Source organism: Cyprinodon variegatus, unplaced genomic scaffold (assembly GCF_000732505.1).
Source record: "Cyprinodon variegatus isolate N-32 unplaced genomic scaffold, C_variegatus-1.0 Scaffold28, whole genome shotgun sequence".
Classification (NCBI taxonomy): Eukaryota; Metazoa; Chordata; class Actinopteri; order Cyprinodontiformes; family Cyprinodontidae; genus Cyprinodon; species Cyprinodon variegatus.
The window spans coordinates 2198471-2217193 of NW_015150481.1; the positions used below are offsets into that span (position 1 = coordinate 2198471).

General features: G+C 36.5%; 1 protein-coding gene across 1 annotated transcript in view; it reads right to left on the reverse strand.

Annotated features, from left to right (window-relative positions):
- cerk (ceramide kinase) overlaps positions 1-18723 on the reverse strand; it is a 54525-nt gene that overhangs the window by 24761 nt on the left and 11041 nt on the right. The window contains exons 2-6 of the mRNA XM_015397083.1: positions 12866-12997; positions 11459-11581; positions 8861-8986; positions 8201-8267; positions 3949-4094 (exon numbers count right to left, since the gene is read on the reverse strand). Of these exons, the coding sequence (XP_015252569.1) occupies positions 3949-4094; positions 8201-8267; positions 8861-8986; positions 11459-11581; positions 12866-12997 (594 nt within the window). The remainder of the gene's footprint in view (positions 1-3948; positions 4095-8200; positions 8268-8860; positions 8987-11458; positions 11582-12865; positions 12998-18723) is intronic.

Sequence of the window (18723 nt, forward strand, 5' to 3'; positions counted from 1 at the left end):
GGAATGGGTTAAATGCAGAGAGTTAATTTCTCCATTGTCAGATCAATAAAGTTCAAATTCTATCCCATTAATTTCTAGACAGGAACATTGCAGGTCTAGCACCCCTAGTGGCCAAAAGTTAGATGGTTTGCCTTTAAATACAAAATATTTATCTATATATTTTTTTTATTCTTGGTATAATTACTCCTCTAATTGGGTATCTCTATCAGCTAAAGCAATTTTTAGGGTCTCTATATTCCAGGTAATGATTAAAGTACTACTAAATTAGTAGATGATTATTTCAGTAATCAATTAAACAGGATTAACACGATTAATTGTTTTCATTATGCTATTTTTGAAAATATATTAACAATAAGACCTCCTGAGGATTTTTTTTCACCTTTTGCGCAGCAAAATTCCTCTTAGATTAGGCAGATGGCCTTTAACAAAACTCTCCTCCTTCAGCCCTCCTCTGAACAAGCTGTTTTGGCTTTACACGCCCCCGTCCTCCCGCGGGCTGTGCCCCCACAACCCGCAACCATGACAACTATTCAGATTTTGTGGAGAAATGCTAGGAGCATGGAATAAAACATTAGTTGAAGGCCATAGCTCCACCGATGAGCTGCTACAGAACACTGTGGGCAGCTTATTTCCTCTTATGACATCATAAGGGGAATGCGTTCCATCGAAGCATTTTGAGCACACATTAGCTAAGAGGTGGAGAAAGGCAGTGAGATAGCGGAAATATTTTTTATTTAATTTGTAAACCTCCTACAATTCAGTTTCAGGACACATACTGTATGACTGTTACTTTTTTTTAAATAAAATGAATCTTGAATTAAATGGCACCTATTAAAAAAACAGCGCAAACCAACTTGAAAGCAGCAAGTGATTCTTCACAACATTTTTCTAAAAATTCTAAAAGAAAAACCCGCTAACCAGAAGAAATGACACAGTGTTTTTAAGATAAATAAAAAAACAAGGCACAAATAAAAAAAACAAATGCTATTCTCGAAGAGCTACACAATCTAACACCAGTCCAGCTGTGCTTTTTCTGGGTAAGAAAGCCAATAAACTATGAGAGTAGCTGTAGCTTCAGTACAAAATTACCACAAAGCATATACATTTTTCTCATTCTAGAATCTGTTTTTCAACAGATTCAACAGAAAGACTGAAGATAAAGTTACCAGCATTAATAGTTGCAGTGATACAGTAATGGACAGTGGCATGAGAAAAAAAACAGATAGGAGCAAATAAAGTCTCTCAGCAGCCTGAGCTTCTGATGGCGTAACTATAGATATAGCTCTGGAAAATCTAAGTCAAATAAACTAGAAGATTTTTTTTTTTTAAGTCTATAGTTTTATGCTTTCTTTTAAATGTTATTTTCCAGAACCTCAGACAAAAACAATGATGTGTTTCACCAGAATAGCCTCATAACTGAAAGATTTGACTTCCATTGTAGTTTTAGAGTCACCAAACCTGCAATCTGAATACAAGGTGCTATAAAACTCTGTTAAATGTAAATTAACAAATACAAAACAAACTATAGCATGAGCAAAAGAAACAAAAAAGCTCTGTGTGTCTTTAAGAGTGGCAAAAATGATTTACTTTGGGGACCAAAAATATTAGAAGTATTACAGGTGTTCTTTTTTATTATTAAGAAAATGTTTTTCTGGGGGAAAAAAATGCATAGTTCAGGGAAGCATTTACCTTTTAGCATAACTTTTGGTGTAAAACTCTGTTTGTTCTTATTTTCTTAACTGATATAAAACAATGCTCTGAGCTTAAAAGATTGAAGAAATGTTTGGCTGTTGATTTTTTTTATTTTATTTTTTTATCCTTCACCGCAACTTGACATTCCAGTAAAAAAAATTTGAGCATTTACTGAAATATTACAGGAAGTTCTAATGATTAATCTAGCACAACAGATATTTTTTGTTAATCTGCTCATTAGAATCAGTTTATCTCCATTACATTCAGATTTCATTTCATTTTGTAGCAAGCTGCTTGATTTTTATCAGCTAAAAAGAAATAAAACCTCTGACATATTGATTCAACAGTGTTTTTAAAACAAACTGCAGTAGCTCAACTGAATCATCTTTATCCAGATGAATCATTAACTGTCTCACCACCCCTTTTTAAAAACAAGGCGGCCACCGACATCAAGCTGAGCTCAGGATATCCTCACGCTGGTCTTCACACATCCTATTTCCATCCCGCTGAAATGTACAGTGATTTTAAAAATGTCACGCAGCATGTTCCCAATCATGCCACTTAGGAGTGATTGACCTCTTTGGGGATCATAGAGGCACCCTGGCCTGTTGCCATGGAGATTATCTTACATAACTAAGAACCCTGGGAGCATAAAGTCCTGAAAGTGTAACAATTAAAAGTAGATAAATCATTTACACTTTCTGTAGAAAACTTCCATCTCCTACTTTTGCATCTCTTCCATGCAAATGACTTAACCGTCACTTTTATTAGTGACTTTTGGAAAACACCTGAAGACCCTGCTTAGACTTTAAGCATTCAGCTAAGTGATATATCATGACTGCACAGGACAAAAAAGGAAGCAATTTCTCCCTAGAGAGTAAGGGAATGTTGTATCTTTAAGGCATGCTGTAATATTTCAGTCAGGATTACATGATTTACAAAGGCAGCGGCTACAGGGGAAATATGTAAGGTGCTTGTATAATTTAATGTAAACCTAAGGCGGTAGCTTTGTGAAAAGACCTTGGAGAAGAACCCATTTCATTTTTTTCGACAAAACGGAGGAACCTACAGAATCTCAAAACTCTCACAAAAACTGGACAGTAAAATATTAGAAACTCTTTTCCTCGCCCAAAGAGTCACATTTTAAACTGAGACAATCTAAAGGTTGGGTTGCAATCTGAAAGCAACATGAAGGCATGGATCTATCCTGCCTGGCATCAACATATCAGGCTGCTGGGGATTAAAGAACTTTATTGATCTCAGATTGGAGAAATTCAATTCTGCGTTTAACCCATCCAACCACTGTGTGGCGCCAAGGGAACCATCTGAGTTTAAGGTTCTTGCTCTTTGACCCAAAGTGCCAGTCTGTGGGATTTGAATTCAGAACCTCCGGGACTTTACTTTTCTATTAACATTGCAACATTTAAGCACTACCATTGTTGACCAGCTTCACCCAGTTATCAGCCCATAATCAGCCTTTTTGAGGGCCGCTGTCCTGCAGGTTTTAAAGGTTTGCTTCCTTCAGCACAGCTCATTTTAAAGGGTGCAGTTCAGCAAAAGCCTCTTAATCAGCTATCAATGAAAATGAGCTGTGCTGAAGTAGGGAAACCTCTAAAACCTGTAGGACAGCGGCCCTCAAAGGGCCCAGCATTGGGTATGCCTGCTCCAATGTGTAATTCCAGCAGAGCATTACAGTATGACCCAAAGCTCTAAACATCTCAAACCAGTTTCTTTCACATGATGATTAATTCACTAAACTCTAATGGCCTTAAATGTCACCAGATCTTCATCTGATGCTGCAGTATGATGCATATTTGCATCACAGTTGTGGTTATGTGATACAGTCAAATCAACATAGAAAAACTTGCTTTGTTCTGGAGAATTTTGAGGGCAAGTGGTACATTTTACATCCATTTTCACAGATGGAGGTGAAATGTTTGCTTGTGGGTAAGATTTTATTTAAAGCAAACCATTAAAAAATGCATATAAATGCATTTTTTTGTTGTTTTGAAAGCATGGTAGCCATATTGGATACATTTTAAATAACCGGTTACTTTCAAACAAGTTCTCAGGGTCTTCCTGTTTATTTCCCCAGCTTTAACCATAGAAATATTACTTAAAAAGTGAAGATTTAAAGGATTTCTGATTGTTTTGTGACAAAACCCAACCCTTCCACTAACATATAAAAGAACAATCAAAAATCAAAGAGTTCTTATTCCAAAAAATGTTTGCATGTAAAAGGATTCCAGAGCCCACCTGCAGGAATGATCCCTATACGTAAAGGGCATGGCACCAACTCCGCATCCGGTTGGTTCTGGTCAACGTTGTGATCAGCCTGGATCCTGGTAACCAGCCCATGAAGGATCTCACTGAACATCCCATCTCCACCCACACACACCACCCTGGAGAGAAAGAAGAAACCAGCAACTTGAAACCATCCTCTAGTCTTCCCAACGCACTCCTGCGAACAGGTCATGTAGTATCCTGGCAGGTTGCTGTGTAATGAGTTGAATTATATCTACATGTGTTCAGAGTCAAAGTACATAATCAGGAGGAAAATAGCTGCACAGCAAGAAAACCTTGACAATAATGGAACAGGGCAACTGTTAAACCTTACAATAAATAAGAATATCACGCTGTGCCACCCGGCATTACAGCTTCTTAGGTCTAACTCGAAAGCAACTGAAATGCATCTATAAATTATGTGAGCTGCAGAATAAAAAGCATAATGGGTTCTAACCCTGCTTCCACTGTTACGAATGAAAGATGAATAGCTGAAAGGACGGGGTGCCTGGCAGGATAGAAAGGGCCCTTTCGGTGCACTTTTTACCCTTGGCTTCTCGCTTTAGCTCGCATAATTTACAGCTTATAACCTTGATGTATGTCAGTGATTTGTGGTTTTTGATGATTTGTGGTTATTGTAAGAACTGCTGAAAGGCAGATAGAGCTGTAAAAAAGCAGCAATATGAACATTTGAATTCAGAAACATTACATTCATGGACTGTATTGTTACAGATCTGTTTTTTTATTGAATTTAAATGTTTTTAAAATAAGATTATCATTATTATTATTTTTTTTTTTTGCATTTTGCTCACTTTAACTGAAATCAGTATTGGCACAAATTTGGTTAAAATAGCTTCACACAGAAAACACATTTCTACACAGAATGCCTGCGAAATTAAAGGGCTAGATCAGGATTACTTGGATAACTTTATAATTAGACCTTATTGGTAATTAATAGCTTTCCTTTTCACAAGAATCACACTTATTTAGTAACTGAATAATTCTTAACTACATAATACAGACTTAAATATTTAATTTTCAAAACAATAACCCACTCAGTTCTGTAATAAAGTCAAAAAGTTTAGGAAACACTGCACTGTAGATTTCCACTGTAGGAGGAAATTAATTAAACTGTTGCTCAGGGGTCCAGAGTCCTCTTTCAAAAGGTACATTTAACATTTTAAATAAATCAAGGAGGGAGGGAAGAGTTGGTCTATTATGACTGAGTCCAAAGTTGGTGCAGCCATCTACCAGGGGATTTTAGCACACTTCATACTTCCTTCTTCTGACAAACTTTATTGGGATGTATACTTCATTTATAACCACACTTCACACCTGCCCACATTGCCAAAAGTACTAATACTAATGCTTTGATACACATGATATCACAATGTTTGATTGGACTGCAAACACACCTTATCTAAACCATGTAAAGGAAAGCTTTAAATTTACCTTTAAGCTTTCTCTACCTGATTCTTTCCTGAGAAGAAATAATTTGGAGCAATTTAAATAAGACTTCATAATGTATATGTCTTAAATGACTATGAGACGTGACAGCAGATTTGACAGAAATTTTTATGTTAATCAGACCAGAGAAATTACTCGGGTGACAAATGACAGCACTTATCACCCGGTTTTGCTTCTTCAAGAAGTCTCAGAATAGCAGTGATAGAATAATTTTATACATACAGCCTGCCACATCATCACACCGTGACATCATACACATGTTTGTAAAATGTGGAGCATTACTGGCTCCTGCCATATCAAAATATATCAATATAAAAATGCAAAGTGCCAGAATTCTCTCATAAGTATAAAACTTTGTCCGTATTGTCCTAATTAGATAAACTGCTTGGGAAAATACATGAATCATAAAAATAATACTAATAAACCCATAAATTAAACTGCTAAATAAAGAGCAGGCAAGAAGAAGATGACAGACAACCTGAACTTGCGATGCTGAAGAACTAAATGCATCTAATAAAGCAAGCCATGCTTTTTTAGCTCAGTAAAGGCACAGCTGATCACCTTCATGCTATGGTGCATTTATGCATAATTACTGACAGTGCTGACTACATATACTGTACATGGGCATATATTTCTGTCTGCTGCAGTTCCTGCAGTAAGAAGTATTTATTTTATTTTTTTTTATGTTATTCATGAACCCAAAGTTTTCATGAGATGTAAGCCATAGGACAGAACTTAAAACACACCAATAGAGGAAATCTATCCTGCCTACATCTACAAAAACTAGCTGAAGAAACCCCCAGAAGTTACAACAATGTTTCATTATCCCTATGGAAACAGAGTAATTCTGAATTTAATTACATTTTTAGACCAAAAACTAAACCGTGAATTATGTCACTTTATGTGTCTTTACATTTTGAATTCCGTAGAAATTAAGCATTACTGAGGGACAAGATTAAATAAATAGATATATCATCAAATAAACAAATGTGAATGTACCATTAAATAATTGAATATACTGTTAAATTATTGTTTAATTGTTTCCATGCAGCATACTAATTATCAAATTATTCATACTGTCAACTTTATCCAAGAAACTCAAGCGGGACCAACCTAACCACTGATTGGCTGCTTCACATAAGTCAAGACAACTTCTTATAAAGATGCTGTAGCCTAGACTAATGTCTTTTTTTGAAAATGTTGGAATAACTTCAGTAACCCTAAGAGATTATTGCAATCTATTCACCATAATCTCTAGTTGAGCAACTCTATCCTCTATATCCTTAGTTTGATCTGAAATGTTTTTCATTCAGGTCCTGCTTGGAGGACACGGCATCAGACTTCAGCCAGTATCAGCATTAGCCCCGCCCACTAGCAAACACTGGCAAAAACAATCCATTTAATTATCTAATTGAACTGATTTGACATTATTGGCCTATTTATTGGGACAATTTACTATGAAACTCTGCATCTTATAATTTAACGGGACATTTAATGGTATGTTTTATTATTCCATGGTGCATTTAATTTGGTCCCTTTTAACCCTCCATGGTGTGTAAGTTTGGAAATGATGTCTTACATTTGCAATGCTAGAATTTCAACGGCCTGTCCAGGAATTCTATTTATTCCTCCATATGCAAAATTAATGAATTCTGAATAATTTTTTGCTTAAAGCTGTAAATATTTTTATGGCAGAGCAATGTAATAGTGTTACCAAAATATATATTTACTGGTATATTACCATATCTTTTTTCATATTTAGGGTTCAATGACTACCCAGGGATGAAGGTTTAATGCTAACTTGAGTTCAGTTTATTTATATAGCGCCAATTCACAACACATGTCATCTCATGGCACTTTACTGTTCACCAGATCATACAGTCAAATTGATTCCAAGTTTTCTATCTAAGGAAAACCAGTTGATTGCATCAACTTCACACTCAGCATGCTTGTAGCGACAGTGGAGAGGAAAAACTCCCTTTTAACAGGAAGAAACCTCCAGCAGAACCAGGCTCAGTGTGAGCGGCCATCTGCCAAGTCCAAAAAGGTTCAAAATGCTAAATAGCTGAATGAATTAGGCGAAGTTGTGCTTTCATCCTCTCAAGCATTCGGCATGCAAAGGTGAGTGAATCTTCAATAACCAACAGAGGTGGTATTATCATATGATAAGGTAATGCAATTATTAGTGGAATGTGTTAATATTTAAGTAAATTTAAGACACTTTAAACACCAGAATTAACCCTTATTGTGTCTAATGGTTGCAAAACTCATGAATCAAATGTTCGTTAGGTGTCCCAAGGTAGTTGGAGATGTCTTAAATGAAGTAATATCAGATGCTTGGAAAAGCCTTAATGTCCACAATTTAGCCAAAGCAGCATGTATTCAAGTAAAATACTGTACCATGTTTTGATCTAATGAAAAATGGAAAAATGAACATTGCTTTTGTTGCTATTCAAATTCATAAAGATATATTTGCTTCTTAGATGGTGAAGACGACTTTTTATGAATATTTTCAGTTTGTAAAAGAAGAAGCTGTAGATTGTTGTTTGCAGCACGTCGAAATTATGCAAAAACTGCATTGTGAAAATGAATAATTCAGCTCCTTGCAGATCACCCAATAACAGAGTTTTAATGAGGGCCTCAGTGGTTTTATCAAAATATGAGTAGAGAGACAAGGGAATCAACATAAATGCCATAAGCAAAAATCTGTGTCTCAAAAGCTCGAAGGCAGCAGTAGCTACCTCATTGAAGTACTCACCCATCATAATCGTCTAGATTGGCCTCTGTTTTCAAGTGGTCTCTGGCATGATTAGCCCGCTCTGTAACTGTGGAAACCAATTAAATGGCAAACGTTAGTGCAAGTGCAATAAAAGAAATGCACCGACTAAATAAGTGGCGGAGCAGCCATTTAAAAACAAAAAACACAGCACTTTGGATGCATTCGCTGAAACCCACTGAACAGATTAATGTTTAGAAAAGAAGCAAGGCACAAAGGCACAAACAGTCTAATTCAGCTATTGTATTGTGTATTAACAAAATGAGCCCAGAGGTAGAAAAAAAAACAGTAAATCTGTTTACCAGGCATATAATCCCAGCACAAAAAAATCATGCCGTTCATAGCAGCTATAGGAAGCCCAGAGTGAATGGTTTTCACTCTGATGGACCATCAGTACTGAAGAAAATGCACTGTAGCAAACACTTATTGAATAATAGATGTGTTTGGATATCCAAGATTATCAAGTATCACATCATCCATTCAGGTGGTGGAACGATTAATGCCGCCATAAACCAAAATCATATCCTACTGAGGCTACCTTGGCCCTGTGAGAGGGCCACAGTGGCAGCAGAGATATATATGGTGGCCTTTGAGCCTCATTTTTTATTTAAATGTTGTGGAGCTCAATTGATAGGTACCCACCAATCACATCTGTAAAGATACCGGCCCGCCGAAACACCGGAGCCACCTTCTGCTCGTAAATGTGCTTCCCGCGTCGCTTCCCCCCATACGGATTGATGTACACCAAGAGGTTCTTCGGTCGGTTGGCTGCAAAGTGAAGGATAGCGGTTGAAAATGCTTGACTTTTTTATTTGACAACACCCTGATTGGGGCTTTCATTAACTAGAGATCTTCTTAAAATAATGATCAGAATGTGCTGTTTGAAAAATAAATGACACGTCGACCAGCTGTGAAAGGAGTGCGAGGCAACTTGGAGGCAGTGCATCATCTGGTGATGAACTTCTAAAGTGATGTGGCAGAGAATAGTTAATGGCTTATTTGGGGCGGCTGTGGAAAAATAAAGTACAGCAGCAGCTCAAACTAAAAGAGATTTGAATGGGATCAAGTGTTAAATGAGCACCAAGAAAAAAAAACTCCATATCATTTGGCAATAACACAAAAATTCCATTAGATTACATAAATGGGCTTGTCTGTGGGTGATGTAAAGGTGCAATGTGGAGGAGACAAACACTATTAAAGATGTACAGACTTCATCTTCACAATGAATGTGGTTAATATGACAGAATTGGTTCATCTTGGTTAGAAAAATGGCATCAAGATGACATTGTACTTTCACTACATCACCTTACAATCAGGATTCCAGATATTTAAGACGCATCTTCTTTCAGATCTATTAGCCAAAGAGTGTGGCACATCTTTTTGTACTCAATTATCGCTATAACAATGTTATAGATAGTTTTAGAACTTGAATCGTGATTCATCTTCTTTGACCTTTTGAGATGAGGGATGGGTCATGATTGATTCAGACCTACATGGCAAGTTGTAATGAAGCCAAAAGTGCTGGTATGCTACCACACCAATCCATAAAGCATGTCAAATGTCTAGTGGTTGTGTAAAAATAGCAGTTATAGATAAAAGTTATTAAAAATACAACTTTTTAGGGGACTGTGTACTGATCTTTAAAGAGCAACTAAGATCCAAATGTTTTTTTTCCCATATTACTTGTATAAATTGGGCCTTAAGGGTGCTATATTTATGTTGCAGTGCAAAACTGGACATTTCCACAAACACTAAAAATTCTGAAATGTTTTCCCTAAAACCGTCTTATTGCTGCCCTCTATGGGTTAAAATGCAATAAGGACAGTTTCATTTTCCTAATGGGTAAACTGGTGCATGTCAACATAGAAGCCCAGTGTTTTGGGAGTAATTATATGTTCAATTTACCTGGAAACTTGGAACTGGGAAGTCGCCTTGATGTAATCTCCAAGGTGATATCATCCATTTTACATGTGAGGTTAATAGCATTCTTTATCGTTCATAAATGCCCTCTACGGCCACAGATACAACCATGAAAAATGACAAAAACACTGTTCTATGCAATATTCCAGTTTTAAAGAATAAACTGAACCATCTAACTTAGACACACGTCATCCTGGCTAGTTAGGAATTGGATTTGTGAGCTTTGATCGATGTTGTTTTTCACGTCAACATTTTATTACTTAATTTTTATTTTATTGTAGGTACTTTGATTATTCAATCATATCAAATTATATGTCACTCCCACTTGTCCTTGACCACCATCTCCACACTTTATTGAGAGTTTGTCTGAGGGCGGAGTTATGCTTTTATATCGGGTTTAGTTGCACTTTAAAAACCAGATGCTGCTAATTTTAAAAAAAAAAGGTCCCCAGAGAAGAAAACTTTGTAAAGAAATACGTTATTATGATTTACATTATATCTCGCTGAAAAGGTTATAATACATCTAATATTGACAAAATGTAAATATAAGTTTTGAGTTAAATTCTGGTTCTATGCAATAAAAATTTTTGTTTTTTTGCAGATATATCAAAGATTTTGAAATATGTTAATCTGAGTTTAATCAATCAGTTTAAATTTAAAAACTTTAATTAATACAACAATTTAGGTTAACTTTTTTATGTTATTTGAGTTTGCAAAACAATATGTGAAAGTTAAAGAGAAGGGTTTAACCCACTTCGAATCTTCCTGTTTGTTTAATTTTTTGGACATGCAGTGTCCAGATCTATAATCTTAAAAGTCTATAGCTTTAAGGTCTTAGACTTTAAGATCTGTAATGTGACAGACTGTCATTAAGGAGGCAATCTAATCAAAGTTTCTTCAAAATAACCCTCATCTTTCATTCTAACTCTAACCCTACAGAAGGGAAATTAACTGTGCAGCTAATTACTTTAGGTAAAAAAAGAGAGAAAATCAGGTTTAGACCATGCTTCCATTTATTAAAGTGTTAGGTTTGATTTTTCAGATCAAAGTCTGCCCCTTCATGTGGGTTTGTAGTTCACTGGGTCAAACTTCTGCTCCCATGTCCTGGAAAAATCCCAACATTCTGTTTAGTTTGTTAGGTTAATCAACAGAGGTGTGTGCAATCACCTTTACACCTAAACCCGTGCTGCTACAGTTAATAAGCTCTTATCTGTGCTGAAAGTAACTTTACAACCAGATTCAAAGTGCTTCCTTGATGATAGATTGATCTGGAGTGAGCATTCAGGCAGTTCCGAGTGCATAGAGTAAAGGAGCACCTACTGAGTAATGACAGCTGCTCATTTGTAACTTGGATCCACTGGTCACAGATCTGCTGGTCGGCACAGTGGAAGGTGACATCGCTGCAACGCCACAGGTGCTGCTGGGTTCTCCTCACATAAGCAACTGCAAAGAAAACAATACTTTTTTCCATAGAATGCAGAAAACATTATATACACAATGAAATGTCCCTCTCTTATGCTAGAAGTGCCATAGGAATCAGAGAAACATCCATCATATCTCCTGAGCTAAGGTTCCTGGAGTATTCTTAGAATTTTCCCCCAGTTTATGTTTTCTCACTGATCATTACTCCAAGTTTTACTGCAATGCAGACTTGCCCTGCCAATGAACCCTTGCTTTATCCTAATCAAATTGGTCCGTCACAGAATGTGGGGAATGAATAAGATAAGAAGGTGTGTGGGAAATGAGGAGGAAGTCAGCTGAGTAAGGCTTGGTTGCACAGAAAAAAGACAGATGAATAAATAGAATTTTTCTATGAAGGAGCAGGAATTTACTCACGAAGAACTTTGGGAGTAGATGAACTCACTAAGCATCTTCACACTGAATATTTCCTCTCATCAGATAGAGGAGTCACTCTTTTAAGGAAAAGCCTTTAGTTCAATCGACTCGCAGATCATACAAGTGGTGAAAATGTCAGAGAGTGTGAAAAATTTTCTCTAACATATTAATAGAAACAGAGTATGAGTTATAGAACATGCCATTAATGTTTCAGCATAGTGTGCCGACCCAGCTTTGTGAAGCTGTACATTTTAAAGCCTGCATTACTGGGCATATGCCATATTGAATGATATAAACTAAATTTTGTATGAATTTATTCCCGATAGCTCCAAGATAGAAATCAACAGAAGAAAAGTTTTAAAGGATTCATGCATTAAAAGGTTTTATAACTTTGGCAGTATTGACCTGATCATTGAAATTACACATATCCTAAACTTCAATATACCTCCGAACTTTACAGCAAGCAGAGAAAGAATGCAGGATTCCATAAAGTGTTTAACTTTAATCTACAATCTTTTGGCTGCTGTAAACAACACAATTGTCCCATTGTGGGAAAATAAAGGGATTTTCTCTCCTATTCTAATCTATTTAAAGTCTGTGCATTTGTATTCTGTCTTCTTTGCTCAAATATCCCTGAATAAAACCAAGGGAAGCCAACTAGAAGTCACCTAACTCATGAGGGAAGATGTGGAAAGGTTTCTCTAGTCAGATGACACCAAAATTAAGATTTGAGGCTTAGGTGAAAATTGCACATTACCTTAAATGCTTAATAAAAAAATCTGAGCCAAATTTCTAAATGACGTACATTGAAGTTTATGGTTGAAAGATGGCCACCTTTTGGAGCTTTTTATAGTTATAAAAGATTTACTTTTCACTAGAAGGAAAATATACCTGTGAATGCATAGGGATACTGCTGGGAATGCTGCTTTATTCTCTTCGGATGCTTCCTGGTCTGAGTTTCAGCTTCATCTTCTGCTTTGTGGATTGCCACGATTTCACACACTTTAATGTCGTGGCCTTGTTCTGCAAAGACATCAAATCCACTGTTTAGTCCAGTTCACTTCACAGTGACCACAGCTTGATGGTGAGAGCCAGTAACACCTGATGCCTATTTAAAATTTGCATGTAAAAAGACCCAAAATGATAAAAAAAAAAAAAAACATCAAATTTTTTTATATTAATGCATTTATTTTGGTAAGTGAAAAAAAAAAAACTCCCAAGTTCTTTGTTAAATTTCAAACTAAATCTATTGCATGGACAACTTTGGTGTCCAAGAAACGCTGTAAACCAACTGTGTAAAACAGCATATTGAAAATATCAATAAATATCCAGATGCATTGTATTTAATTAGCTTTATCTAACTCTGATTCACAACAAATTTCTCAAGGCACATCAAATGCCAACAGATCCAGTTTATATTAAGGAATATTCCATTCCATTTTCCTTCACCCTTATCCCTGCTGGGGTCTCAAGGTACGTGATGTTTTTGGACTGTGGGAGAAAGCTGGAGTACCCGGAGAGAAACACATAGACTAGGACAGGCATTCCCAAACTCGGTCCTCAAGGCCCCCTGTCCTGCAGGTTTTAGAGGTTTCCTTGCTCCAGCACAGCTGATTTTAATTGAAAGCTGATTAACAGGCTTTTGGTCTACTGCAATCATTATGACCAGCTGTGCTGAAGCAGAGAAACCTCTAAAACCTGTAGGACAGGGGGCCTTGAGGACCGAGTTTGGGAATGCCTGGACTAGGAGAACATTAAAACTCCATGCAGAAAGACCCCAGGCCAGGAGTTGAACCCAGAACCTTGTTGCTGCAAGGCAGCAGTGCTACCCACTGTGTAGCAGGCATGCAGGAATATAGTTGATTCAATTCAAGAGGACAAGTCAAACACACATACTAAATTAAATACTTATAAGAGTAACTCAGTTTGCTTATAATGCCAAGTTTTAAAAAGTTTTTTATTTAAGTAAAAATAACAACTTAAATCATTTCTTTGAGTCATTGAATTTGTAGCAATTCCTCCTCTTGAATGAGCATCTAGCCAAAGTTGATTGCATCAACTTTGCATCAATCCCCCATATTAAGAATGATTATGGCGTGTATAAATGGTTAATGTCCTGTACTTATATAGCGCTTTTTCAAGTCAGGCGTTACACTACATTCAGTCATTCACACACACTCACACACTGATGATGGGAAACTACACTGTAGCCACAGCTGCCCTGGGGTTCACTGACAGTAGTGCGGTTGCCATACATTGGTGCCACTGGGGACTTTAACATCATCAGTATACAATGCGTGTGAGGTGTCTTGCCCAAAGACACAACAACACTGTAAGCGGGAACCGGGGCTTAAACCATCAACCCTTTGATTTCAGGGTAAACTCTTACATCCGACCCCACTGTTAACCTGTATATGTTCCAATTATAAGAAAGTTCTCAAACTGGATTTAGGGCCCATCAAGGCAGATCTGGGTTTTGGAGTACCCCATACTTCTTAGCCAGATAGGGAGTTCTGTCCAGACCTTATCTGCATAACCGGCAACTCACTGACGTGCTCGTCCATGTCAGCAAATGTAGACCACAACAATCTAAACATGCGTGTGCTGACACAAAAGACAACAATAGCAGACTTGAGAGTTGTGGTTGAATTTCAGAATGTATTCAAATAATTGCAGTTTGTTATAAATGGCTATAACCATGCAAAAATTTCTTTACTCTTTCTATTTCCTTTCTCTTCTCCCCCTTCTTCACTTCTGTGTCAGTGTTACAGTGCCACTTACTGCTGTGGCATAAGTATGCTATATAAAAACACTTATTACAAGTGCTACAGTGTTAAGTGGTTACAATCCTTTGGCTAAAAATATTTTCTGTGCAGATACCTTAGTCAGCTTAATTTAGATGGACTGGGAGATACTTAGCACCTTTTGCAAGAATTGAACTAAATAGAAATAGTCCCAGGAGATCTCCACTGTGCTTAAATGCTTCTTTCCCATGAAAATGGAAGTCAGGTGCTGGTTTAAATGTCCTTATGTCTGAATGGGTTGGTCAGTAATAGAATTTACGGTTCAGTGCGTGACCTGGCACCTCCTGGTATAGGCTGGGAATGGCAGATCAGTCGGATTTAAGGTCTATTATGTAACATCACAGGCTCTTTTCCATTTGTTGCCAGGCAGGAGTTAAGGCAAGGTAAATGGAAATAAATTTGTAACTGTCAAGTCTTTCCATGCATGTAAGCCACAGGAAAATTGGTTCAACATTAGAAAAGAAGAAAAACAGAAAAAGTTGAACAAAAAAAGTAATGTTGGATAGTTTTTTAGTAAAAAAGCTGCAAGATATGCTTCTAAACAACTGCTGTCAAAACAGAGGCATCCAAACTATCCAGTCATAAGAGAACAAATTCAAAAATGCACTTTAATACGAGTTCATTTTACCACCTTCAGGCTTACTGACCTCTTCAACCGCATCACATATACAGGGCCTTCCAGCCTCTTACAAATTTATTCAGCAGATATGATGAAATGAATGGGAGAGAGGCATGGCATATTATTCCTCTCCAGGGAGACCCTGAGAATGGGATTTCATTTCTTTCTCAAATAAAGGTGATACCCAATGCAGGCATGAATAACTTTATGGCCGTCGATATTCACATTTTGACAAAATAGGTGTAAGACAAATGGGCATGCAGGGCGATGGCTTTATTTGGAGGAAAAGAAAGAAAAACTACTTTTATTCCAACAACAGGTAAGATGATGTTTAAGCTCTGATCTATGCAGACGGAAAAATGTTGGGCAAAATTATTTAAAACATGTGAAACATATTTAGCGGAAGAGCAATATTTCCAATTACATATATCTTCATCGAGGATACAGAGGCAGAGACCATTGCATCAAACATCCAATCAAACGACCCACTTAACATACCTTGGTGAAAATCTATTAATGGAAGAAGTCATTGCATCTCAGTCTATAAGTGAACAGGGAAGTAAGTAGAAACAATGGATATTCTAAGAACCTAAAAATGCACCAATAAGTCAACCGCACATAATCTTTTCCACACACAGCCAGGCAATGCACAGACCAAAAAACAAACTGCAGTTTTCAGCTGAGGTTAGTCCCTTAGCTACATGCTAAGCCCCTGGCTGTACAAGTCAGATCCTCTCTGCTTGGCTTTGACATTCTCTTCTTAGTGGCTGTAAAGAATCTGAGGACTGGCAGTGAGCCAGTGGAGGCTGCCTAGTCATGCTGCCGGGCTCAGAGTGGTAGCAGGAGCCCGTAGGGGTCTTTTTATCAGTAAAAAAAAATCTGCTTTTCAGGAAGTTAGGGGGAGAAAGGCAGTAGCTCTGAAAGTCAAAAAAGGAATTAAAAATGATTGAAAAAGCATTACAAATGACGTGTTTATGTGCCTTAACTCTTTCTCACAGGTGGAACTAAATAGCTGAGTTACTGTAACATCTAATTTCCCTTTCGGGTCAATAAAGTATTTTTTTTTTTTACTAATTTGAATTGGTGTCACTTAAAAAAGAAAATTACCTCCAATTTATATAGGTCTAAACATTTCTACAATTGGAGTTGGAAATAAATACATATAAGGTATGCCATAAACACATACAGTATTTACAAAAAAACACTAAATAAAACATTATTATTAGGTGCATGGTAAATTGTGCTTGACTTTTTTCTTTTTTTATTGTATAGCATGCATGTTTATGTCCTTCATATAGTCTGATATCCCAAAATAAAATTTAGTGCAAAGGCTGCCTTAGGGATTTGCTTAACAACTTAAAAGACATAGGACACATTGAAAAGAAGAACTGGTCAGATGAGGTTAACACTGAAGAGCTACGTGCATAATAGATGTATCCTCCCTAAAGTGACATGATCGTACCAGCAACTGACTCTGGGGATGCCTCTTCTCAACTCAGAGCTGATGAACGAACAGAGACACCTTGAACCTGTGCAAAAGTTTCCTCTTTATTAGGATAATGATACAAAATATCCAGACAAAGCTGGGATGGAAAGATCTTAATCAAAGCATATATTTTAGTATTAAAATATGGTTTGCTCTCAAAAGCTCTAAGACTGATGCTCCTAGATTCTCTCCATCTAATCTGATTGAGAATGACATACCATATATATCAAAATACAATGGGTAAAAGTTTCAGTCTCAAGATCTGAAAAACTATTAAAGAAAAACCTGGAAAGACTTTTGCAAGGTTTTCTGTGCATCTTAGGTTAAGATGACCAAACAAGCTTTTACTGAAACTGTTTTCTTATCTTCCAAAGAATAATAATAATTTTAAAAATCCTTTTCTTTTACACATAATATTACTGTCAGCATTTTTTTATGTAAATTCCAACAAACAAATTTGTTAAGAATTGTTAAGAATTGTTCCCCTTGATCTGACTCTTACTTTCTAGTAATAATGGGTTAAGTTTGACTTCATCCTCTGGGTTAAACACAGGTTTCAAAATAAAACTGACTTCCTAACATCTCACTCAAGTCAAGCAGATGTATATTAATCTGTTTAGGTCCAAAATCTTTATAAAGAATAATCTTTATAAGAATAAATCACTCAACTTAAAGATTAACTTAATGTCTAAATAGAATCATCATGATTAGGTTGCAACATCAGACTCTTGCAGATCAAAGTGTGCCCCCATGATACTGAATTTTGCTTAATGTGCTGTACCTGTAGACTTCTCCACCTGTGGTATTTCTGTGGGAAACATTAAACAAAAAGACAGTCAACTTCGCATTTTTTATGTCTACTTTAGTTCCTGTATCAGGTTTCATGCTGAGGCTTGTGTTAACCTTCTCGGAAATTAGGTCAAACACACAGTATTTGTATCACAGGTTGCTGATACAAAACCTAAGATCAGATATTCCAGAAATATATGTTTGTGACAACCAACAATAGTTTTGCAAATCTATTAATCTGTCAATTGCTTTTATTTTTTCTTCAATGCAATGCTATATATATATATATATTTTTTTTTTTTTTTTTTACAGTTTAGGTACAGTTACTGCTTTAAGTGGGTTGCCCTGTCAGCTAAATGCATGCTTTAGTCTTTATACTCCAGTTAACGATAAATTGATTAGTAAATTAGTTAATGATTTTCTAAATAACCACGATTAATTGTTCCCGGCCCTAGTGACAAGCCATTCAATAAGCTAATGAAAACATCTCGAATCTTGACCATAATTTAAAAACTACCATAATACAGAAAAGTAGATATATCTTTGCATAATGACCGAGAATCATCAATGATGTAGAGACTGTTAGAGAGACATTTGCAAAAGATAGCCTAAATTACAGATTATATATGTCATTATTAATAGAATAAAGCATTACATTTTTGGTGACCGGGCCTCTCTGCTACACAAAAAGACTGGGAATACAACTTCTAGACACTGGCCTACAGGCAGTAATTATTTCCTTGAATAAAGGAGTACTGAGCTTTGTGTTAATGTAATAAGGCTTAGTAGGTCACCTAGATTCATGCGCTTTGAGCAGAAATACTATCTGTCCTCTAATTCACGCTCTTGGCTGCAGAGGAGGGAAACTTAGAACAAGGATGTTGTTTGGTTACACCTTTTTAAGTTTGACCCAAATTCCTTCAAGCTACCATAGCATTATGAGGACTGGACATCAAAGTCTTTTATTTCTCCTGTGATATTTCTTACACTACGAAAAAATGCCATTGAGTGCTGAAACATCATCTTCAGGTACTATTTCTTCCTGCTTAAA